Raw genomic sequence first — 26969 nt, 5'->3', positions numbered from 1 at the left:
GCTCAACTGCTGCCTTGGAATGTGTGCCAAGCTGCTGTCTCCTTCTCCTTCCTGCTCAGAAATCTCTCTTGCTCTCCTTCTCCCAATCTGCTCATAAAAGAATGAATGACCTTTTCCTCCTTTTCCTCCTTTAATATAACTCCAAGTGACTTTTGGGTGATCCAAGTGACTTTTGGGTGATCTCTAAATCCAATGGCTGAAATAGATTTAGATCAATGGTTGAGATTAAATGCTCATTTAAATCTCACTTTCTATTTTTTAATTCACCCCACTTTAATAAAGACCCACTTAGTCATTTATTTCCAAAGTCACTTTTCCTTTCTAATTTTTCATTGACTTTATAAAGGCACTTTAAAATTAGACTTAATAACTTTATCACTTAAAGTCACTTTTAAATTAGATTTAACTTTATAAAATTATAAAGTCACTTTAGGAGAAAAATTAAATTCTTTTGGACACTTTTCCCTAGGCCAAAGATCAAAGCATAAGGGAACCACCTGTCCTCCGGTACCAAATTTCAACACTCCCTCTTACCGAGGAAGGTGTTCCTCACCACACCCATCTTGTCTCTGAAGTAGACATGCTTGCCCCGTGGTAAGGCTTTGGTAAGGATATCTGCAACCTGCTCATCAGTGGAAATATACTCAAGCTTCACAGCTCCCTTCTGAACATAGTCTCTGATGAAATGATATCTGATCCCGATATGCTTTGACCTGTCATGAAATACTGGATTCTCCGTGAGTTTAATGCAACTCTGATTATCACAGTAAATCACTGAAGGTCTCAACAGCTGACCAAATAAGCCAAACAACATCTTGCGAAGCCAGATGGCCTCACAACTAGCTAGACTGGCTGCCATATACTCTGCTTCTGCTGAACTCAGTGCTACTGACTGCTGCTTCCGGCTGAACCATGACACTACTGCTGAACCCAACCCAAAACAACACCCTGAAGTGCTCTTCCTATCAGAAGCACAACCTGCCCAATCAGAATCAGTGTATCCTGCCAATCTCACTCCATCTCCCTGCTTGTAGTCCAGACCATAATCCACTGTCCCCTGCAAGTACCGCAAAATGTGTTTTGCAGCCACCCAGTGAACCTTCCTAGGCTCACACATAAACTGACTCATCGTGTTGACTGCAAAACAGATATCTGGTCTAGTGTTGACCAAATACATCAAGGAACCAATCAGCTGCCTGTACAATGTGGGATCCACCAACTCGGAATCCGAAGCATGAAGCTTATTCCAGTTGGTGATCATCGGTGTCGACATGGGTCTACAATCCTCCATGTGGAATCTGCTAAGGATGTCCACAATATACTTCCACTGCCCCAGGAAGAAATGCCCCTCCTCCTGCCACACCTCCAAACCCAAAAAGTAATGCATCAAGCCGATGTCCTTCATCTCAAACTCCGCCGCAAGATCTCTCTTGCAGTGCTCTATGAGTCTCTCTGCACCTGTAATGATCAAGTCATCCACATACAGCACCAGAATGAGAGGCTCCTCACCAATCACAATAAAGTAAAGGTTCGGATCTGCCTCACTCTTTGTGAAACCCATCCCCTGCAAGTATGCATCTATCCTGGAGTACCAAGCTCTGGGAGCTTGCTTCAGGCCATAAAGGGCCTTCTTCAATCTGCACACATGGGACTCCTTCCCATGCACCTCAAAGCCCTGTGGCTGCTCAATGTACACCTCCTCCTGTATGAAGCCATTGAGAAATGCGGTCTTCACATCCATCTGGTGGATCTTCCAACCCATCTCTGCTGCTATCGATATAATGGAGCGGATCGAAGTATATCGAGCCACGGGAGCGAAGGTCTCCTCATAATCAACTCCCTCTACCTGGGAGAACCCTCTAGCCACAAACCTCGCTTTGAATTTCTCAATGCTGCCATCTGCAGCATGCTTTACCTTGTAAAGCCATCTGGAAGTAACCACGGATTTGCCCTCAGGCCTCGGCACCACCTCCCAAACATCATTCTTCATGATAGAAGAATACTCCTCCTGCATGGCCTCTCTCCAGACCTGCTGGCTAGCTGCCTCCTCATAGCTAGAAGGCTCAGAGTCAAGGATGCTGGTAACCATCGCCATATAACTACAAAACCTCTCAGGTGGTCTACTCTCTCTGACCGGCCTCTTCGGCTCAGCAACAGATGTGGCATCTCTCAAGGTGTCCTGAAGCCACTTAGGCTTCCTCTTCCCTGAGCATGCTTCTCCCATAGGAGAATGAAACTCCTCCTCCTCATCACCATCAGTAGCCTGAACTCCTGACTGTCTGTCTGCTGTCCTCCTGCCTGCACCTGAACCTGTAGAAGCTGAGGTACCGTGTGAACTGTCCATCAGTGGACTCCCTAGTGAACTGCTCTGTGAACTGCTCTGCATGCTGCCCGGAGCACCACCCCTCTGGCTCGATGAGCCACTGCTCACTGACGGACCTGACATCCTCATAGATGTACCTCCGGATCCTCCTGATCCCTGCCCACTGGATCCCTGCGACTGACTCAACTGCTACTGAGGGTCTGGCTGATCCAGATACTCTAACTCCCGTGACCTCCTAAAGGCCCTGTCCTCCTCGAACTTCACATCCCGTCTGACAACAACTCTCCTCTGTGCAGGAATGTAAATCCGAAAGGCCTTTGAGGTCTCACTGTAGCCCACAAAGATACCCTTCTCTGCGGTGGGCTCTAGTTTGGTCCTCTTCTCCTTGGGTATATAGGAGTATGTAATGCATCCAAAGATATGAAGATGACCAAGATCAGGCTTCTTCCCAGAGAAAGCCTCATCCGGAGTCATGTGCCCCAAGGCACGATGCGGACTCCTGTTCTGCAAGTAAACAGCTGTGTTGCAGGCCTCTGCCCACAAGAACAATGGCAACCCCTGATCATGTAACATAGCTTTGGCAGCCTCTATGATGGATCTGTTCTTCCTCTCCGCAACCCCGTTCTGCTGGGGGTTGTAAGGAACAGTGAACTCCCTCCTAATGCCTGCCTCCGCACAATAGTCAACAAACTCTCCAAGGGTGTACTCTCCTCCATTGTCCGACCTCAAGGACTTGATCTTTCGGCCTGTCTGTGTCTCCACAAGAGCTCTGAACTCCTGAAACCGCTTGAAGACCTCACTCTTGTTCTTCAAGAAATAAATCCAGGTCCTCCTGGAGTGATCATCAATGAATAAAACATAGTACTCATACCCACTCAAGGAAACATGAGACATCCGACCGCTCACATCGGAATGAATCAAATCAAGTATCCCCGTCGCTCTGCTGTCACTGCTGGGAAAAGGGGATTTGGCAAATTTGCCCATCGCACAACCTCTGCAAGTATCAAAGTGATCAGTACTGAAATCTGGCACACCTGTAGTGATCTCCCGCAATGTCCTCAAGGCTCCATGATACATATGTCCCATCCTGCGGTGCCAAATCTCACACAGCTCAGAACTGCTAGCTCTGCTGTCGGTACTACTGCTCAATGCCAAAAGGGGTTGGAATGCAAACTTGTACACCTTTGCATGGCGTACACCTATCACTCTAGCTGAATCAGCTGGAGTGCCCCTGGGATACATCAACACCTGTCTTCCCCTGAACAGTACCTCATATCCTCTGTCCTCCAAAGCTGAGACGGATATGAGGTTCTTCCTCATCCCTGGAACATAAAGAACCTCTGACACCTTCAAGGGAGGTTTGGACTCCCTCTGAAATGTCACTGTCCCCACCCCGACTGCTCTAACAACTCTGTCATCACCAAGTACTACCTCAATATCAGTGCCACTCTCTGAAAGCTCTGAGAAGTACTCACGGATTCCTGTCATATGACGTGAAGCCCCACTGTCCACATACCAGATACCTGAAGATGCTCCGCTAATCGAGGGAAAAGCATGCTCCCTCTGAACCTGTGTGGCAGGTGATCCTGCACTAGAGGACTCACACATAGTGAACGCAAACTCCTGGTCAAAACGACCTGCAAAGTCCTCAATCTCTGCTGAAGCTGCCACGTCCTGGTTCTTCCCCTTCTTCTTCTTCTTCTCCGGACACACAACTGCATAGTGTCCCATCTTTTGACAATTCCAACACTTCACCTTGGAATAGTCCTTCTGTGTGTTTCCCTGTTTACCTTTACCTTTGCCTTTGCCCCCACCACCGCTTGTGGAAGCCTGCTTCTTCCCTTTGCCTTTCTTGCCTCCTGCCACCAGTGCTACGTCCTCATCTTGCTCAACTGGCTTGGCTGCCCCAAGCTGTCCTTTCCTGATCTCTGTCTGAATACAATCATCCCAAAACCTCTCCCATGTGGGAAGGGTCTCACGTGCACAAACCCCATCAGCAAAGTTCAACCATGAACGGGGGAGGCCATTCACTGCAATACGCACCAACTCAGTGGATGGAATGGCCTCTCCAATCGCTGCCAACTCATCTCTCACATTGGTAATCTTTGTGAGATATCCAGCTGCACTATCATTACCCATCTTAATGTTCTTCAGCTTCTCCTTCAGGACCATCTTCCGGTTCTCATTGGTACTCTGGTAGAGATTGGACAATGCTGTCCACATCTCATGGGCATTGCTCTTTCCTCTCACATGAGGAATGCAATGGTCTTTGATTCCGTCTAGAATCAGCCTCTTACCCTTATTGTTCTTCTTTTTATACTCAGCCAACTGAGTAACATCAGTGGGCACAACAACAGGGTTCTGTGCGGTATGCACCATGATATCCCAGACTTCTGCCTCCTCAAAGATACTCTGCATTCTCTCCTTCCAAACGCTGTAATTTATATGCCCATCCAGCCTATCCTCCACCCTCAATCCCAATGACATCCTGCTGTCCTAAAACTGAAAAATAGCACTGCTGTAGTAAAGATAAAACTGCTGTTTATGAAAAAATCAGCTTGCTGGAATTTTCTGAGTGAAAAATCAGCAACTGTAATTTTTCCTTTTTGCTGTCCCAAACTGCCCTTCAGCACTCAAGCTCTGATACCATGTAAAAATTTCTGTTTTCCCACCCCGGTTTTCAGTTTCTCCTTATTTCTCCCATGTAGTTAAATGCCCATTCCCATAACCATACATTTAACAGACTGAAAAAAATAAATATTGCTGAAAACACAAATTCTGGAAATTTTTCAGAACGCTGGAAATTGCAGAATTAAAAATCAGCAATTAAAAACAACCATTAAAACACTGATATTTTTGGTCAACTTGACCCTGGAAAAACCCCCTACAACTCTTGGGGAAAACCAGTTTGAGAGCTCTTCTTTATTTCTGAAAATTGTCTTTTTACAGTGAGAATTATTCAGCAAAAAATCAGCGAGCAAATTTACAACTTATCTCCTTTCCCGTGCCTCACAGCAATCTGGAAATTACAGCAAACAGGACAGCAATAAATGCTGTACGACCTCCGTTTTGTGTGCAGAAAAATCAGCAAACTGCTCCTCGATTTTTGTGCAAAAATCTGCCTTTCACTATGTGCTGAATCAGCTGTACAAATCTGCTCAAATGCTGCCTTGGAATGTGTGCCAAGCTGCTGTCTCTTTCTCCTTCCTGCTCAGAAATCTCTCTTGCTCTCTTGCTCTCCTTCTCCCAATCTGCTCATGAAAGAATGAATGACCTTTTCCTCCTTTAATATAACTCCAAGTGACTTTTGGGTGATCCAAGTGACTTTTGGGTGATCTCTAAATCCAATGGCTGAAATAGATTTAGATCAATGGTTGAGATTAAATGCTCATTTAAATCTCACTTTCTATTTTTTAATTCACCCCACTTTAATAAAGACCCACTTAGTCATTTATTTCCAAAGTCACTTTTCCTTTCTAATTTTTCATTGACTTTATAAAGGCACTTTAAAATTAGACTTAATAACTTTATCACTTAAAGTCACTTTTAAATTAGATTTAACTTTATAAAATTATAAAGTCACTTTAGGAGAAAAATTAAATTCTTTTGGACACTTTTCCCTAGGCCAAAGATCAAAGCCTAAGGGAACCACCTGTCCTCCAGTACCAAATTTCAACATCTTTAAAAAAAAATTGTGTTTGGAACATCTTTGTGACAAAAAAATTGTGAAAAAACGAGGGGGCGAGTTTTTTTGCGGGACCATGACAAAAGCGAATTTCGGGAGTGCGCTCCTGTGTCACTTCCGATTCGCTCTTGCTCAGAGCGCGCTCCCGGAACAATTCGAAGGGGGGAGCCGCTCCCCCACAACCCTGCTCCTCCTCACTCATGTTGCTTTCAACCTTGATTTTGTCACATGGGTTATGAGTTGTATTCAATCTGTCTCATTTGTTGTTCTAATCAACGGCACAACTTCTCCATTTTTTCATGCCCAACGTTGGCTTCGTCAGGGAGGCCCTATCTCTCCTTTACTCTTCTTGCTGGTAGAAAAAGGACTTAATCATCTTTTAGAGGAGGCAAAACAAAGAGGAGACTTTCATGGTTTTCTAGTGACTAGAACTTCGGCTATCTCACATCTCTTATTTGTAGATGATATACTATTTTTTTGTACTGGAAACCCCAAAGAGGTGGATATGTTGAGGGGAATCCTATCCTTGTTTGGGAAAGCAACTGGTATGTTGATCAATTATGAAAAACCATCTTTTCTTGTTTCCAAATTAGAGGCGACCGATCTTCAACAAATATCACAACTCCTTCCGATTGATATTAAATTGATGGACGATGGTTAAAAATATTTGGGTTTTCATTTGAAGCCCAATACCTATCGAAAGGTGGATTGGTTGTGGTTGATTGCTAATGTAGAGAAATATATTAGAAAATGGAGTCATAGATGGCTATCCAAGGCTAAGTGTTTGGTTTTGATAAAATCTGTCCTTGAAGCAATTCCAATATATTGGTCATTATTGGCTTGGATCCCTAAAGGCATTCTGGAACGAATCATTCGTATATGCTTCAATTTCCTTTAGTCTGGTAACATGGAGGAGGTTTTTCTACCTTGGGTTTGCGAGGTGGTTGGGGTCTTAAAAATATCTCTATGTTTTCCCAAGCTTTGGCCGCAAAATGCAGTTGGCATATGTTGTCCACCCAGAGTTTGTTGACAACGATTGTCATTCAAAAGTATATTCCCCCCCATACAGTGGAAGCCTAGATTCACAGATCTAATAAGCCAAGGGGGAACATACCAATCGTTTGGCGGGTTATTTTAAATACTTTTGAAATCATTATAAGGCCTTGCATGGAAAGTTGGCATTAGTGATCGTGTTTGTATTGGTCAGGATCACTGGCCTAACAGTGGTCGAGGCCATCTTCTTCCTCTTCCCTTAATTGAACTTCTTAGAAATAGGGGCATCACCAAATTGGTTCATATAGCCAATTCGATATCCACATCCATTTGGCGATAGGGTTGGAGATCTACCACTAATATGGGTATTCCAGTGGACTTTCAAGATTCATGGCACAATTATTTAAGAGTTCTGCAATCTGGTCATGTTCGATTATCTTACAGGGTTGATGAACTCGTATGGAATGTTACTTCACTTGGCATTTATACTCCAAAGGTGGGATATGTTTATATAAATGTTGACCTATTTCCAGTTGATCCCAAATGGTGGAGGAAAATTGCTTGGAAATCTCGTTGCCCTCCAAAAGAAAAAATTCTTATGTGGAGCATCATTGAAAACAAAGTCCCATCTTGGGATGTTCTACAAAAGAGGCTTGCTCATGGTCCCAACTATTGTGCCCTTTGTTAGGTTGATGAAGAATTTGTTACACATTTTTTTCTTTCTTGTCCTTTCAATCAATAAATATGGTCACATTGTAGATTTGTTGAAGACCAAATTGGTCAATGGTCTGGTCAATCTATTGAATAAGCTTGGCATCGTTGGTTGTCTTTCCCTTCTTACCGTATCTACAAAGCCCTCTCTCTAATAATTTGTTGGGGAATTTGGAATTTTGGATCGCACAATTTTCAAAGATGAAGTCTCTTCCCCCAGTGTCATTGTTGCAGAAGTAGTGGCAATTGCTATGTTGCAGGAAACGTAGGGCAAGGGGGCGTTTTCGTACGGAAACGGGTACGAAACGCTGAAACGCGTTTGGTACGGCCCTGAAACGCGTTTCAGGCTGTACTGCCACGTTTCCCGAAACTGAAACGTGGCCAGTACGGCCTGAAACGCGTTTCAGGGCCGTACGACTCACGTTTCAGCGTTTTACTTGTGTTTTTTGTTTTTTTTTTTAAATTTAGTTTGTTTTCTAATTTATTTTTAGGTTATCCTAGTGACTTCTAGTTGCTTCTAGATGCCTGTCTAAAGTTATAAAAGTGAACTTTTGTCCTAGTGTTGATATGCAATTCATGGTAATGTTAAATTCTTAAAGTAAAAGTGATATTCTCCTTTATTTTTCATTTTCATCCTTTTACTTAAATTTTTAACATTACCATGAAATGACTCAGGATGTTTGAGAGTGGTTTCACCCTCATTGGATTTCATATGGAGAAAGTAGAATTTTACATCTCACTCAAAATCCAACAGACTTATCTGTTTTTCAGGATTTCAGGATTAGGGGGATTGCAATGTTTCCATTGGATTTTATCATGTACTAGGGTATGGAACTTGTATTTAATCAAGAGAACCAAGCCCTCTATGCAGGGGAGACTCCCAATAATGAAGAGCATGTAGGGTACTAGGGTATGAAACTTGTATTTAATCAAGAGCACTAAGGTCATTTGACTATGTAGGAGGAGACTCCCAATCAAGCACGAGACAAGAAATTAGAAATTTCTCGTGGCTGATTTTGGATATTTCTATTTTCATTATGTGATCATTCATGAGTAAATGTGATGTAAATTTAGAGACTTATAGTTTATGCATTGACAATTGACAATTTTATCGTAATGTAATAAATTAGAATGTATCATATATGCTTTATGATTGCACATATTTCTTAAATGTCCTAATATATATATATTCGCGTTTCCCCGTTTCCAAAATTTGGGGAGGTCGCGTTTCGTATTGCTTCCCGTTTCGGAAACTCGTACCCGTTTCCCCGTTTCATGCAACTTAGGGCAATTGTTAGTCATTTCCCTCAGGATAAAGATGTTCGTAGAGTTCGGGTTATAGAGGCTAAACATCCTGATCATTCAATCCTGTGGACCTTCTTTGATGAGGCCTCGCATGATTCTAGTCAAAAGAGTGGGGTGGCTTCATTTTGCATGTTTCTAATTCCCATTCATTTCATGTTTCCATGGGTTTTGGGTCTGGCTCAAACAATCAGGATGAACTTTGGCCTGCAAAAATCTTCTAAATTTTGCTATCAAGCGAGGGGTCTCATATATTTAGCTTTTTGGTAATTCTAAGATCGTGGTTAATTGGATGAATTGTATTCAATCCTATTGAAATATATATCTTGCACCTCTTCTAGATGATGCTCTTCAACTAAAACTCGTTTGTTTCTTTTTCATGTCATCATCTATACAGGGAATGCAATCAGGATGCAGATAGATTGTCAAAATCATCTTTAGATCTGGATCAGGGTCTGAGGAAGATTAGAGGGGCCCGCAAAGGTACCAATCACTCATATTTCAAGATCCTCTTGTCCAACCTTCTAGGGATCCTTCATAGATTGATCAACTTTGTTTTTTCATGTCTCTTTCACAGTGTTACCTTAGTTTCCTTTTCATTATCATCTAAATTGCACTCTGTATTTATATATTTATGGAATTTATGCTCTTGAGCAGTTTAGTTCCTTATTAGACGTATGCTATGTGGTTCTAAGTCATTTAAAGAACCATTTTTCGCTTCTTGTGCTCTATGGATCAGACATGTTTTTGATGCTATCTGCATACACACTATGTGTGTCTACAAAATGTAATTTTTATTCCCTTAATAAAAATTGTAGTTTTTTTCTCCGGAAAAGAAGAATCACCATTCATATTTGAAGAGAAAATCCATCCAATCACAATATCCTCCCCACGACAACTTGCTCAGTTAATGTTCAATAGCAACCAAGAGAAAGGAGACAAGCTTGTCCACACTTTCTCAAGCATGAGTATGACAATGATTCCCAGCGAAATTGACTATTCTCTACTTAGATGAGGGTGACCAAGTCGATTTAGTCCAAAAAACACTAAAATCCCTAAAAATAATATAAAATATGATTAAAAGTTAGGTAGATCACAAATTGACACCCAAAAATAGCTTAGTGAATAAACATAAAAATAAGCCTCTTTTAACCCACACATATGAGAAAAACGGCCTCCAAGGGTGACGTCATCCTCTGAAATTTTCATCTCTCATCAAAATATGCTATGGGTGGCTTAAGAAGGTGCTCCTCACTCCAAAAAAACATCTCCACATCAAAAAGGTTTCCAATCATCAAGCAAAGGCTCCCTCAACAAGATGTCATCATCAGAACTAGTGCATGTCACAAATCCAAGCCCATGAAGGGGAAATCATGGAGATAGGGTTTGACATCATCATGTTGTACAATGTACCATCCCCTCTGAAGGGATGTCAAGTTGTCGTTCTTACTCACCAAAATGGGTAACCCTACAAGTGAAAACTTTTCTCCTATTCTTCGCATCCAATCGGTCAACCAACAACTCTTGACAACCACTACTAGCTTATGATGTGCCATTTTATCTCCTCCACCTAAATCAATCATATGCCTTCTCACCCATCTAGCAAGATCACATGGACAAAGGTGGGTTCCGATCAAAAGGTGTATTATTCATTTTGCAATCAAATGGTTATGCTTGTTTGTACTTGGGTTTTTGATATGGATTACAGGGTGACCTAGAAGAAGGAGGGGTTTTGACCGTGATCTTGTTCCCTCACCTTAAATGGGGGGTTAATCTTTAATCCTAGTCCAATGGGACCTCCCCTAATGGCCCAATGGGTATAGGAGGGGCACTACTCGAGAAGCTTTGGTTGAGAGAGTGTGTTCCATCTATACCTATTCCATACCACTTTCCATCTTGCATTACAAGCCTCGTTTCCACCTCCATTCTTCGGGTTCAACTGATCGTTGGTTCTTTGGGATTTGGTACCCATACATCCACATACTTGGGTAGGGTTTGTAACTTTTCCTTGGGAGGTTGATTCAACTAAACATAAAGGAAAAAGCATATAATGGCCACAAGCAAAATAAAAGAGAGAATATCAAAATGCAGAAGATGGTCAGGACATACACATTAGCACGTGGGCAAAAGCCTAAAATGAGCTCTACCTCACTTGTTATGGCCACCACCCTGTTCCCAAGCACCATATTACTCCTATAAATCATGAAAGGAGCCCTTGCATGTCCCAACTCCAATGGGCAATGAATTGCCTCACAATTAAGGGCCCAGGGGTAATACAACTACTATACATCATACAAAGCAAGCTCTAACCCTTTGAGCTATGAGCATTAATACAAAGAAAAATCAAGCAAAAGTAAAAGGCACAAAAGAGGGGTGGAAAAACCAAGGCCAAGATGGTAACTCATGCGTGCACAAATGCTCCCTCCTCAAATCTATACACTCAGGATGTGGAACCCCATTTTGTTGTTCCCTTTGACCATGGCACTTGGCCATGAAGTTTTCTCCCCTTTGTTACCATCATTGTTCACATAACACCTATTGATTGAAGGTTGGACTAAGGAAATGTTACTTCTCCTTGGGGGCTAGAAACACCTAATAGGGTTGTCCTTTAACCACTCCTACCTAGGGAGTAAACACCATTGTGAGTTCAAAGCCTCAATTTTAGAAGGGAATCCTTATTTGAAGTGTTAAATAGCCATTTAATTTCAAGCTTAGTTCACTTAGATGAAAAAATTATTATTTCACTTAGATGCAAAAATTATTATTGTACTTGATGACTAGTTTCTTGCACTAGACTTTATGTTGTGAATGTCGGGTGGTTCCACAACCATGACCTCGGCACCTCACCCACAAGTACCCAAACCTTCAGAGAGGCATATTGACACCCATAGGTGAAGCAATGAGAGTCATGGGACTCCAAGCAGCCACAAAGCATCACGCTCACCCTTGGGCACCTCCAACACCTAGAGTGTTCTGGCACTTTTCCCTATATTTGATGACTTTTTGGGATGATACACTTGGACTTAGCACGCCCCTAGTCAGCCTTAGCACTTTGTGAGGGATGACAGTTGATCAAGGGCTTGGATGAGGATGGTCTCACCCCTTGATAGATGGGAGGGTTAGCACCACCTTGGAAACCCTCAACATTGTAGCAGAGACTGCCACTATGACCAGTTGGAGACCCATGAGACACTAGGAGTATTTAGAGAGACCTGAGGTCCAACCCTCAGGAGATGATTTTTAGAGGCTTCTACACCTTGCTTGGCACTCAAAAGCCTCAACACATTCTAATTAGAGCTCAACGCATGGATGAAATCAACTATTTTAGCCCTATAGCTCACACGTGTGGACTATTTCTTATGTTTTGTGTCTTAGCTGGTGGGTTGGCTTGTAACCCAATTCATCATTGTGATTTCACTTGATATTTAGGGGCTTTTAGGCTAATTAGACATGATGCCTCCTCATATAAATAGAGGAGAGGATCATTTGTAAATTCATCATCACTTGGACTTGTGAATTTGGCCTCTTTGGAGATTCCGACCTCTTGTTCTAATGGGAAAGATGTGATCTATGGAGCGAAAATTGTCTTGAGCATTTGTTCTTGTCTTTAGTGAAGTCACTTTGGATCGATAATTGGATTTTTTCATGCATATTGTCTTGTAAGTGCCATGTTTATTGCAAATTTATGATTTTATGGCTTGTTACCCACCACCTTGTGGGTGATATCCCCAAGAGAATTTTTTCTCCATGATGAGCCTCGAGCGACATCCAACAGCCCCTTGATGACTCCTACTAGCTTGTTGTGCCATTTCTCTACCACCTGAGCCAACCATGTGGTCCCTCACCCACCTGTATTGATCGTATGTTTGAAGATGGGCCTCCCAAATCTAAATGTATGTCTTGTCATTTAGTAATTGAGTATTGGGTTTACTTTTCATGGATACTTTTGGATATGGATTGATGGGGGATTTGGCGGAAAGAGTGGGCTTAGCTTGTGCTCTTGTCCCCTTGATCCCTTTTGGTTGTTACTCTTGGATCTTAGTCCCGTGGGATCTCCTTTATTGACCATTTGGTTCTAGGGTGGTACTACTTGGGAAACCCCAATTTTGGGTGTGTGGTCCCGCTCCTTTATTCGCACATATCACTCCCTTTCCACTCACTATACCCTCATTCATCTTTTCTCCCACTTGGTCCACATTCCCATTCTGGGTCCACATAGGGCTAGCCTCCCTATCCCCTTGCCCCCACCTTGGGTCAGGCCTAGAATGATGCCCCAGAGGTTGAAGCAGTTAAAAGAAAAAGTGGAAAGAAAAAATGGACACATTTAACAGGAAATTATACCACAAAATGCAAAAGATGGCCGGGACAAAAATAATTAGCACGTGGGCAAAAGCCGACACATGAGCTCTACCCCATCCATGGCCATCACCCTGGTTCCATAGGCCATAGATGAGCCTCCTCTATCATTTAGGAACCCATGATTCTCCCAACCCCTAGAGCGCAATGAACCACCCTACCTTAAAGGGGGTAATAACTGCTATATTATACACATCATGCTCGTCCTTTGAGCCCCGAGCAGTTAACTAAAGAAAAATTCATAAAATGAAAAAGGCATATAAAGAAGGGTGGAAAAATCAAGGTTCGGGGCACCTCGTGTACCACAAATGCTCCCTCCTATACATTATATACCCAGGTGTGGGCTTCCCCTTATCTAGCTACCCCTATGTCCCATTATGTGGCCCAGGGACGCCCCTCGCATTCCCTATTCCATCTCACCTATTTGTCACTTTCCACCCCCATTAGAAAGACGTACCTTGGACATACTATCCCCTTCAAGGGTTGAAACCACCTAATAAGGTCCTTGGCTAACCCCCTTTGGAGTTTGGAGACACTAGCACATGCCAAAGCCCACTACGGAAGGGCATGCCCACTTTGTTATCCATGGTTTGTAAGCTCTGTTACCCGATTATTTTAATGGCTGATTGTACTGGAAGCCTATGGGATGCATTGAATCTTATGCATGATTGCAAGTGGTTTCCATTTGGGTTTGGCTTCCCTGATCCTGACCCCCAAAGGTCCACATTGGCACATGTAGGGTGTGCATAGGGAGCCATGGGCCTCCACAGCGGAAGACAACACTCCACAGATCTTCATAGATGTTCAAAGACTACTAGTGATCCACTTTTGGGACGATGGGGACATGATTGGTACACTATGCCCAGCAGACCCCCACAGGAGCCCCACACTCTTGGCAGGTGTCCCAGCACTTGTGTGATGTCATGGAAGCATTCATTCCACCACCTTGACCATTGCAGAGGATCTACAAACATCTTTGATTCATATGGAGACCCATGGGGTCATCGATGCTCCCTCAGACCCACTGAGAGCACCACAGGTCTACTACATGGAGAACAAGGGGCCACTCCCTTGTCCATCATATTTCAAGAAATTTATTCCTCAATATGGCACTTCATGAAGTTATTGAGCCTTTGGAGGGCCCTACAACATGCATACATAATTATTTGGCCCCTTTTGAGGCTTGTTTTTACATTATGATCTAGTATGGTGGGCTTGTCACCGTTAGGAGTTATTATTTGCACATTATTTTATCTTTAGGGGCCCATAGGCTAATTCAAACTACTTAGGAGGCTATATATTGATGTTAGACACATTCATTTGTATCATCACTTGACTTGGGATCTCTCTAGTCTTAGAGAATGTTTGCACTTTTTCCTTGGAGGATATTTTCTAGAGATGGATGAATTTGGATGTATGGATTTGGGCTTTTTCTCTTATCTTGGAGCTTTGTTATGCAAACTAATTGTTGGTTGGATATACTCTATAACGTTGTAAGTGTCTTTTATCGTTGTTATTCTTGTTGTTGCATGCTACTAAAATTAGGGCTAAGTTGTTGCATTATTGTAATGTGGAATTGAGTAATATTTTAGTTATTAATTGTATGGGCCAATGTTATATGAATGAAATGTCCTAGAGAGTATTTATCTTGAGAAGCTGGCATCATTTTCTTTAAAGCATAAATGCTTGAAAGTCGCTTTTCTTTTCTTACTATCTACATTGGATGAAGTTGACTTTCTGGGCCTCCTTGATCAAGAATCCAAATTCTTACTCATTTCCATCCTTGAATCCATATCCCCAAGTGAATTAGTTATTGGTTCCATAAAGAGGGTGATCACATTAACCTTCCTTTTACCATTTTCCCCCCTTTTCCCAAGTCCAACCCCAGATGGTCACCTAGGGTGTCAATTTCCTGGCAATTGGCACAAGGAAAAAATTCGTTCTTCTCTAGGTTACTGCGTTGGTTTCTCTCCTCCAAATTTGAGGCCATTCTGACAGTGGAATCTTTGGGAATCACAAGCCCTAACTCTAAGACTAAATTTTGCCTAGGTATCCCCAAGGCTAGACACTAATAGGATCAATTCAACCTTCCGAAGTAAATATTCTTGTTTGGTCCTTTCCCCTCACCTTGTCCAGGATAGGAACATCATTGGTTGCTACACTCCATCCCCAAACCTCGGTTGGGTCCACTTGGCCCCGTGCGGTCCCACTTCTCAATAAAGACTATTTGTCAAATAACACTTGGGAATCCAAGTCTCCAAGGATTATAGGGATCGAGAAACTCCTTTATAAGCCTATTCTTTCTCCCTCAACCCTCCAATCCTCACCCCTTACCCTTGGTGGACCGAGTCCCTTGCTTAAAGAGCGAGAAGCTCCATTCTTCACTCCATCTTGGGAAGGGTTTTCAAGGTCACTTCTCACCTATCCATTGACATGTACTTTACAAGTGAATCCCTACACTACCGGGACTCCCTCCATCGATGAAAGTCCGTAAAGAGTAGGGAGACATCGCTGTGGTGATAGTGTGCTAAGCCTCCACCTTTCCCCTTAACCTAGCGGTTGCCCTCTTAGGAACCCCTTTAGGTCCCTTGCTAGTTTGAGTGGTAACATGTTTGATTATGGAATGAATTAATGATCTAGGTTAAATTTTGTACCCTGATTTGGTTGAATATCAATTGAATGAAAACTAGGTCATGTTATTGCATGCATTACTCATAATATGATATGTGAATGGAAATCCCCTTGGCCATCTCATGTTTTAACTCTCCCAAGTGATTTTTGATCCCCGACAAAGGTGATAGTTAGTGTTTTGATGTTAGGGCGTCAAAATCCTTACTCTCTTGCAAGATAAAATCAATTTTAAGAACCCATAGACTCCATTGACCCTAGGACTAAGCACTGGCCTTCCTTGTTGGTGGTCAATTCAACTTTTTATCCATAAATTTTCTCCTTTTCTCTCTTGACTTAATTTGGCCCCTTTAAGGCCAAGCAACCAAGCTAGGACCTAGTGCCAACTTTTAGGGAGGAATAAATTCTGGTGTTGGAGAGTCTAAACATCAAGAGGATAGTGGTTGCCACAAAATCCTTCCTTTTGGTGGGTATTCACTTCAATTTTACCCATAATTTTATTTTCCCTAGTTTTTTTCCCTAGGGTAAACCCCAGTTTGGTTTTAGCTTCAACTTAGGGGCTTTTAGAGGGTTGCATGTGCCTTATCCTTGTTGGAAAACATTATGGGAAACCTTTTCTTCTTACCTTGACGTTTGGCTACACCAACTATCAAGTTATCAATAAAGCCCTAGGTCTTGTGTTGCACAAAATTGGCCTCTCTAAGGAAAGAAAATTGTCTTCATTCATCAATTGGAGCCTTGTACTTAAGTCGAATCTTTCCTTAGAAGCATCTTGGTCATCCTAATACCCTTATTCTTAGAATATCCATCATAGGTGACTTTATACCGACTCCTCCCATTGGTGAAATTCCATAAAGACCATGGATTTTTAGCTATGGTGACAATGAGTCATTACTCCGTTTTTTTCACTTGGTCTAGTTATATCCTTGTAGGCTACCCCTCTCCAAGGTCTGCTAGATTTTGTGGTGACAGACGTCATCATCAAATCATCCCAGAAATAAGGTAATGTCCATAAGGAAGGTGCCATGCCAACCTAGGGTGTCTTTTCATCTCTAAGGTACTGAACTCACTAAGCAATGCCTTGGCCCAAATGTGCAATGTTCCAAGTTTTGGAGGGATAAGATACTGTCATCAAGAATGTTAGAAACATCCCAAGGTCAACGCTCATCAAAAAGTGGTCAACATATTGGCTCTGGTGCCTAGTGATGTGTGGTTGGACATCCTCTTTGAAGTGTTGGAGAAGCATTATATGATTTCTCAAGGGATATCAGCTATACTTGAGAGAAAGCATATAAAACACACATGGAATCAAGTGAGATCAACATTGTAGGTGCAAGAATCATAAGAGTATTAGAGTGGACCATATTTAATGTGAAAGGCATCAAAGTACTTCACACAAGCATTATCTTCAAATGTCTTTCTAGCGTATGATTTGTAAACAAGTTACCATGCTTAGATATGGGAAGGTTATCAAAAGGCCTTGTTAAGTAAGTCCAACCATAAGGGGAGGAATAGTTCCTAGGCCAACCCATTAATCAATAAATGCAAACGACCACTGACATAGTAGGGGCTTGCTTCATGGAGGATGCCACAGTTTTTATATCAGTCATGAAATTCCAACATCCTTGAGCATTATGAGTGAAGAGGGAGAAATCATGGGATCTAAGTTAATTTTTTCTTCAACCTATTTTTACCACTCTTATTATGCACCTTTTTCTTCATTGATTTTCTTTTCATTTTGCAAATTTAGCTTGGGTTACAAGCTTTATTTGATTCATTATTGGCCCTTTAAAGATGAAGTTTTTTCTTGCTCGTCAAGGTTGATATAGTCATAGTTCCTTTTATTTAGATAACTCATGCATTAGATAGGAATTGGGTGAGGGCTAATGAGGGGGGGTAGAGCTTAGGCTACACTTTCGTCCATGCACTTTTCATTTATCCCTACCAAACTTTTGCATTTTAACATTTATGATGCATGCTTTTCTCTTCTTTCTACTACATCAACCTCTTAGGGAAAAGTTTCCGAGCTCCTACATAAGGATGAGGAAAGTAGGGAACCAATACCAGTAGCAGTGATAGATAGAAATCAACCCAAAGATGGGATGTGGATACAAGGGAAGATGGAAAATGTAAGTATGGATTATCATGGACATGCAACATGTATCAGGGCCTCCTACTTGTGCCCCTCCTAGACAATGGAAAGAAAGGCCTTAAGGAAGGTTACATTGGACTAGGGTTAAGTGATAACCACCAAGGTGAAGCATGGGAATAATAATAATACAACCAAAATTGGTTTTCATCCAATTCAACCTATGGTTTGTCATTAAGCATTACATGAAAGAACTTGAATACAAAAATGGTTAATGTACCTCTTATTTGATGATCCGCCTTCATTGGATGAGAAGGATAGATGAAATACAACATTGACTGGATAATGGATGGGAGGCATTTGAGACTAGCTATATGTGGATCATCATAGGGTTGTTAGCTAGCAAGTTGAAACAACAAGAGAAAAATGTTCTAGGGGTTACCCTCTTGGCTGACTAACAGGGATTAAAGGTACCAGGCATGGCCGACCATCAAAATAGCCTAGGACACTGCATACATAATCATCCACATGACCTAAAAGGCTTTGGGACTTTGCACCCTCTTTTGGTCTCACAATGGTGTTGCATGAAAAATTGAAGGGTACCTCCTAGGATGTAATAGAACCATAATTTAATTCATAACCATCATTCTTTTCTATCCTTGGAGTGGAGCACTCCTTTTTAAGAGACCTTCCTTCACCATTCAAACACTTCTACTACCACGTGGCATGTCTTCCCTCTTTCCTTTATCTCTATGTGATTACTGCGTATGCTTTGAGCTAATTGTTGGAGGAAGCCAAAGTGAAAAGGTAAAATTAGGGGAATTTCTTTACTTGGAGGATGCCAACTCTTCAATGTCCACTTTGTGGATGATTCAAGTTGAATGATGAATTGACTTACTGATCTGTGGAGATCACTATGCTTGGACAGATTTGCAGAATTTGCAGGAGCATTTGTTAGTGAGGGAAAACATAGCTTTTTCTTATTGACCAAGATGATCCCCAAAATTGGTTGAATCATCAATGGAATATTATAAATGTTGGGGAGGTCATATGTTATTTGGGAATTCCCTTTTAATTTGTATCCCTCTACTACTGATCAGTTGAAGTGCATAATGACAAGGTTTGAAAAAAAAACATATTCAAGCTGGGAGTAATCTGGATATTTTGCATGCTGGAAAGGTGGTTATTGTTGGTAAAATAATGATAATTTAATTGAAGTTCACAGCCTAGCGAGAGGTCAATTTGATGTATGAGACATTGAGACCCCTTGGTTTGTGGAATAAGTTCCCCCCTCTATGTCATGATTTCAATACAGGAATGTAATTCTAGCAGCATGACACATTTATCACTCCTCTTTCCTCGTACCTCAAGAGAAATGTATAAAATGCTGAAGAAGATGCTCAAAAGTTTTCTATGGGTAAGTAGGGTAGAGTGAGAAGGATAGTTGCTTGGGATATTTGCACTTTAAAAAGGGACTAAAGAGTAGATACTCTTGCTGGTGAATGGGTCATATGAATAATGGAAAGGGATGCTCCATGGAAACTTATTACATCAGTGAGGCAAGTGTGCTCATCACATTTAGGGTCATAAAGACTGCTTTTATAATATGTGATAGGTAATGCTAAGGACTTTATACTTTTCGGATCATATCTACTACTCAAAAGGGTGTGGGTCCTGGGATGCATGGTGAATAGTATCTAACATTACACATGGCAATTTGATGGGCGACAAGATGCATGGTAGCTAGCCTAAAGACCTATTTGGATGCTTCAGTCTCCAAGAGGTTGGCTTGGCCTCTCAACTATGCTTATTGGTAAAAAGTTACCCAAGAAAGGCATTTTCTACTGGAAGGATTTGTGGAACAATTCCCCAGTAGTGGTGTTCTTGGTGTGATGTTAATCGAGCTCAAAATTTGATGCACCAGTAGTGGTATTCTTGGTGTGATGTTAATCGAGCTCAAAATTTAATGCACCAATAGCGTTATTCTTGGTGTGATGTCAATTGAGCTCAAAAGTTAAGCTATTAAGAAAAATATGTTTATGAGGATATTTGTAAGATGATGCTTGAAATCTATGTTTTTACAATGCAATTGTATGAACCATGTTCTATCTGGAGGCATTGGAGATGGAATAGTGGAAGCCCATTTACAGACATGTGTCAAAATACCTTCATGATCCTGCAAGACACACCTCTGAACGCTTTAGTGTTTCGCACTTGGGGAAAAAATGGTGTGAGCTGAGGGATCTTGAAGCGCACTGGTTATGGAATTCTCAATCTCCTTTCAAGCAAAAAGTATTGGGATGGCTTATGCTACACCAAGGCTTGTCTGCCAAAACCAGTTTTCCAAAAAGTCAGTGTTAGAAATGTTGCATATGCACTTTTGTGGTAGGGATGAAATGGTAGCACATGTCCTTTGGAGATGCACATCTTCCAAAACTTTTTGAGTATGGTTTCAGGCCATATTCAGCTGCCTTTATACTGCCCTGCTTTCTTGGCAAGGTCCTCTCCTTGGGGATATTTGGATGATTTGGGACAACTGCAAATCCTTTATGGCACACAATGTGGCTTTCTGCTGTGGGCTTTATGTGGAAATACTAATGCAAGGTTATTTTTCATTTTGAACAATCCCTTCTTAGCTTAGGGGAATTGTGGCATTTTAATCAGGAACTGGGTTTGCTTGTTAAAGCCAAAATCATTTTTCTCCATAAAGATGTTGAATCCCTTCCTGCTGGTCACATGTTCTTTTACATGGGTGTTTCCTTGTAATCATGTTGTTAGATTGTTGTAACTTTCTTTGTTCCATGAAGTAATATATGATGCTTTTCACCAAAAACAAAACAAGCTTGAGAGAATTAAAAATCTTCTCTAATCATTAATGCATATGTATGCTTCTAGAGTACACTGTAGGATTCTGTGTACTTTTATATATTGATTTGTTGTGGGAAATGTTCTCAAGCTTTGACTTAATAAGTGATGGTTCATGCATTTCGAAAAACAAGCTTGAGTGGGTTAAAACTCTTCTGTGATGCATATGTATGCTTCTAGAATATACTGCAGTATTCTGTGTACTCAATTTTAGTATATTAATTTGTTGCAGGAAATGTTCTCCAGCTTTGTCGTAATAAGTGATGGCTCTTCACTAATTTTTCTTGCAAGTCATGACAAAATATTTCAATCCAAAGCAACCAACACATTCAAATAAAGATTTTCCAGGCTGTATGGGAGGCTTATTGAACCTGTTTGATTTTAACCAGGCTCATAATGGGAGGAGGTTACTCACAGAAAAGAGACACGGAAATGGTACTACTGTTATGGGGCCATGGAGACACTTGCCATCTTCTTCTTTCATTTAAATATGTTCAGTATCTATGAAGATTGTCCTATGATTATTATTTTTTTATGAATCTTCTTGCAGGCCTGGAAGCCCCGAGAAATAGCTTGGATGTGTCCTTGGAAACACCTCCGAGCAGTGAGGTCAAAAATGAAGACATACCTGTAAGCCTCTTATTTGAACCCCCCTCTCCTGTGCCTCTCTTTTCTTTTGCATTCGCATAATGTAATCGAGAAAATTAGTATAGCAAAGAAGTAGAAACTTTCTTCTGTCTATTCATACAATAGTCACAATATAAAGAAGGAAACATGTACACCAATTACAATCCAACCTAAAATGATCACGAGTATTAGAATTCTTGACATTCTAAATTTGAAATCAAGGATTCATGGAAACACATACATTTTATATGTACTATATATATTATATTATATGGATTGCAATCCTGACCAGCGTACCACATAATATAAATATTAGTATTTGTATAAAAAAACATGCATTGCAGAGCACAATCCCACCCATCATACTCTTCTAGAATATCATATAATATACTAGCGTTATGTGTCAGATATACAATGCTATACCTCTCTGCTCTTCCTATGATATATAATATATACTACTTACATGATGAAATTCTGTCAATTATGTATCTGTAAACTCTGAATTTTCTGGATCATATTTTCTTTTATGCTGGTAAATGATGTTTTTTCTATTGTTTTTTTATTTTCCTGAATTCTTTTTCCCTTCATTCCTTGCTGGCTTTCCCTTCGAAATGCCTTGCAGGAAAGTTTTACCTAGCTATCAGCTAACATTTCTACCACCAATCATGAATGGGGCATGGATTTATGCTTTCCAACATGTAATAAGAAGCAGATTAAAGCCTCCATACATGGAGATAGAGTATCAGCAAATATGCAGTCATAGTGATAAGTTGGTTGCTCAAAAACCCTCTCTGCATTGCTGTTGCTGGAGCTAAGCCATAGATGCTGTCTCCGAACATTTTTTGGGCTTCTGTTTCTCTATATTTGCAATGTGATACTTTATTTGGTGAGAATATCAGCAGCAAGCCCTTCTTAGATATATGATGTTACTTCTAGTAGAGAGAACAACTCAATTAACGATGATGTAAATTCCAGCGTCAACCTCATTTAAGTTGCTGGTTCCTTGAGATCTCCAAAACTGCACCATTTTATGGCATAGAGATGGTCACTTTAAGGTTTGAAATGACCCACAACATATATTTTGTGATTTTAATATTCTGTGTGAAGGATATGAATGTGTCAATTCCTTCTGGTTTGATAAACTATTATGATGGAATTTAAGCAACCAACAAAGCTACAAATTTCTTGTACATATGCATAGACTGTCAGAGGTGTTCAAATTATGGAAAAATAACAGGAAGACTATTTGTTAACCTTATTGTCATGGATAAGGAAGATTGAGAATTTGACAGTTGAACATTATACTTTGATGGTTTGAAGCTAAGATGCATTGAAACGGATACAGATACAGGGTTTGAAAAAGATACGACAAATTTTCAAAAAATCTGGATACGATACAGCAGGAAACAGTACATATATATATATATATATAACAAAATAAGAATTTCATATTGCCATTCATCTTTTAGAATCTAGATTTTATATCTAAAATACATAATCAATTATCATCTATCATCATCATCAATTTAGCATAAACATTGTCATCATCATTAATGATTATTAAGACATTCATGATTCAACATATATTGAAATGGATATAGATACAGGGTTTGAAACAGATACGACAAATTTTGAAAAAATCTGGATACAATACGGCAGGAAACAGTGCATATATATATATATAACAAATTAAGAATTTCATATTGCCATTCATCTTTTAGAATCTAGATTCTATATCTAAAATACATAATCAATTATCATCTATCATCATCATCAATTTAGCATAAACATTGTCATCATCATTAATGATTATTAAGACATTCATGATTCAACATATCATCAAGTTTCTGTTTCGAATTTCAATCATCAACATGACAAGTTACAACATCATTGCCAAAATTAATAATGCACACTACATAGTACAAAGTACAAAATGAAGTATGACTGGCAGTCTACTATCATTATTCATAATTCATATGGTTGTTCAAAAGTTTAAAAGTTCAAACACCATCATAAATTACATTTACATATCATCAAATATGTCTTCATTCCCGTCACTAAGAAGTTCCAGTTCTACATCCTCTCCATAAGTGGGAGCATTGCTGCCATGTCCACTTGAAGATGCACCTATTGGTGACTCCGCGTCAAACAAAGTCATATGAGACCTAGAATTCAATGTCAGATCCAAGTTAGGCAACTCTGGTTCCACATCCCATAATTTGGCAGCCCCAAATTTGTATTCATCTCTCTTGTGTGACAGAAGGTGAAGGTTTGAATGAACATACCCTAGTTTCTCAGCCTTCTTAGAGCCCAATCTGTTCGCTTCACTGAATGGATGAAGCCATATGTACTCCAATTCCTTTTTGTTGAAGAGGAACTAGCAATCTGTGACAAGATCCTGATGGCCAATTTTTGGATATGTGGAAATTCCCCACCATAGTAGTTCCACTAATGAATTGGACTCATTGCCCTCTTATCCCGCATACAATCAATATCAGAACTCCAACCCTCTGATCCCACAAAATGAGAAAACTATGCACAAATCCGAAGCCCAATTTTAGGATCTACAAAAAACTTTCTAAAATCCTTTTTAAATCTGTTAATTTTAGGTATATTCTATGCTTAGAGAAATTTATTTCAATTTTTATAGTTAGCTCAATATCTTTTCCAGATTAGCAATCGCATCAGCTTTAAAAGTAAATTGCAGACAGAACATAAACATAGATCGTAGAAGACAAGCCAAGACAAGAGGACACAAGATGTGGCGCTAGCCAAGGAAAAACCCCAATGTGGGGATACCCTTGATCAATTCTTTTTATATGTTATTCAATAGTTCAGCACAGAGAGAGAGAGATAGTACATTTACAACAGAAGTCAACACTTTGACTTATCTAAATAAAAGCATAGATCATCTCTAAGTAGATACATGAGGTAGCTGAACTCAGTTAAAGACATGCTGCTTCAACTGATTCTCCCATGTTACTCCATCACCATGTTGCACCTATCATTGTGTTGCTCCTCATCATCATGCTGCACCTCACTGTGTTGCACCATGTTGCACCCATCATCACTATGTTGCATCTCATCATGCTTCATCAATCATGACTGTACCCATCGCTGTACTATGTCATGTACCATCATGTGCCATTGCTGCACCATGTTTGCCATACTATCACATGTGCTTGCTGCACCATGCTTGCCATACTGTCCCATGTGCTTGTTGCACCATGCTTGCCACCATGTGCTTACTCCACCATGCTTACAATACTGTTGTTTCATTGTTAGCAAGCCTTTGCTACTGACCCATTGTTACATTGTTGTGCCATGCCATCATTGTAACATTGCTACTATCATGCTGTCATTGTAACATTGCTACTATCATGTTGTCATTGTTGTACCATGCCATCATTGCTCTCATGCTACCCATGCATCTTGTTGTACTATCATGCATTCAAATTTCATGGGTCACCTTGTTGTCATATTCCTAGCATTGTTGTCCCACTATTAGTGACTGTTGCTCCTATGATTGCTTTCTGTCCCATTTGTGTTCGCAACACCATGTGACCTTGTCATCCCGTCTTCCTTTGCTGCACAATTTGACCTTGTTGTCCCATCTTCCTTTGCAGCACCATGTGACCTTGTTGTCCCATCTTCCTTTGCTGCCAACACACCATACAAACGCTGTTATTTGTCACATTACTCTGTAATTTCTGGGACTGGTTAGGGCACACAACAGTTCCTAACTATCCTCAAATCTGGGCCAAAATTTCCCTTATGAAATGTGGCCTACCCTAGTGTGAACACACCTCTTTTAGATGACTGCGTCTAGGGTATTCTAAGACTGCAGCTAGGGCTTCCTTAGGACTGCGTCTAGGGCTTCTTTTAGGACAGTTGTGTCTAGGGCTTCTCCTAGATTTCTTTTCCACTAAAACCCAAAGCAAGTAGAGAGAAATCAAGAGTGAAGTGTGTGTGAAATGACTCTCAAGTCATCTCCTTTTATACTAAAACGTTGAGCACATGAGGGGGTTATTTGGTTGTTGGCCGACTTTGACGAATTGTCCCATAACACAAATAAATTCATATCTCCATAAATACTTATTGGAATCGGATGATCTTTAGATCAATCCTATACCTCTCGATGAGAGGAATCCAAGAAAAATATCAGCTTCCATAAATAAGATGGCCCACATGGAGTTTGGCCCTAGTTGCCAATTTTAACAAAATCCTTGTGAGACTTCTGGGTCTTTGCTTGGTTCTGTTATTTTTGGATCACTTAGCAACTTTGTAGCATAATATTTTGGATTCACTGCATAGGCCAAAAGGCGCAATGGGGTGGTCATCTTGTTCCTCCTTTTGGTCAATATATATTTTACTTCTCTATAAAAGAATTCATTTGGGTCCTTCTCCTTGGCTTTTATAACCACCCTTATCTTCTCTATCATGGAATCAATGCCCTCATAGACCTCTCCCAAATTAGGCATATATGTGTCAAACATACAGAACAAATCCATAATTGGCTTAGTAAATGCCAAGAGGCACTCCACGCTATTCCACCGTTCATCATCAACAACGAACCTTTTCATTGCTTGTGCTCTATTAGATTGGGATTTCCTCCATTGATTTCAAAGAGAAATGCATACCCTTGATTGTAATGCATTTTTCACCTGCATAAGCCTTGCTAAGACTATGATGTGAGAAGCAAAACGAGTCTTGGCAACCTGCAGATGTCAAATTGCCAATGTTTCAATAAATTAAAAATCATAATTTGATTGAATAACTATCATGATTCATGAATCATGACATTTATGATTTGAGAATCCAATTTACATATTTGAATTTAGAGTCATAGAAATTAGAATTTATGAAATAAAATTTAAAGTTTAGGTACCTTAAGGAGCTCCAACTTCGCAAATTCCCTATAGATGCCCTGGGACATGTGGTGGTTTGTGATGAAGATTTGAATTTCTTTTTCCTCTTCAAAAATAACTCGAATCCACTCAATTTGCTTCCCCATCTTGCTCAACATGAGGTTCAATGAATGTATAACACAAGGGGTCCAAAATATGTGTTGATTTTTTCCTTCAATAATTAGGTCTGCTGCTCTACACATTGTTGCATTGTCATTTATTACCTGAACAACATTTATGACCCCACCAATTCAATTGCTTCAATCAAGATGTCAGCAATGAATTGAGAATTGTTCATCTACCCCTCACAATCCACTGCCTTCAAAAAAATTGCCCCCTTTGGGCGCTGAGCAATCACATTGATCAAAGGCTTATTCCTTTGATCTTTTCATCCATCATAAATGATAGACACCCCTAAAATGCGCCATGAATTACGAATGGGGCTTAATTTAGCCTTCAAATCTAACTTTTTCAGCACTCAAC

At 40.5% G+C, this 26969-nt stretch overlaps 1 protein-coding gene across 3 annotated transcripts in view; it reads left to right on the top strand.

Annotated features, from left to right (window-relative positions):
• The window catches only part of LOC149196531 (uncharacterized), a 44619-nt gene that overhangs the window by 10332 nt on the left and 7318 nt on the right, over positions 1-26969 (top strand). The window contains exons 2-4 of one of the 3 annotated variants that reach the window (XM_089405576.1): positions 9412-9497; positions 21185-21387; positions 21503-21582. In XM_089405576.1, the coding sequence (XP_089261702.1) occupies positions 21246-21387; positions 21503-21582 (222 nt within the window). In that variant the 5' untranslated portion in view covers positions 9412-9497; positions 21185-21245. The remainder of the gene's footprint in view (positions 1-9411; positions 9498-21184; positions 21388-21502; positions 21583-26969) is intronic. The other 2 variants (XM_089405577.1, XM_089405575.1) reach the window with 2 other exon arrangements.

The sequence above is a fragment of the Pinus tabuliformis genome, chromosome 2_2, assembly GCF_031772625.1.
Source record: "Pinus tabuliformis cultivar Carrire ecotype Pingquan chromosome 2_2, CPIR1, whole genome shotgun sequence".
NCBI lineage: Eukaryota > Viridiplantae > Streptophyta > Pinopsida > Pinales > Pinaceae > Pinus > Pinus tabuliformis.
This window is presented reverse-complemented; position numbering and strand designations above follow the sequence as displayed.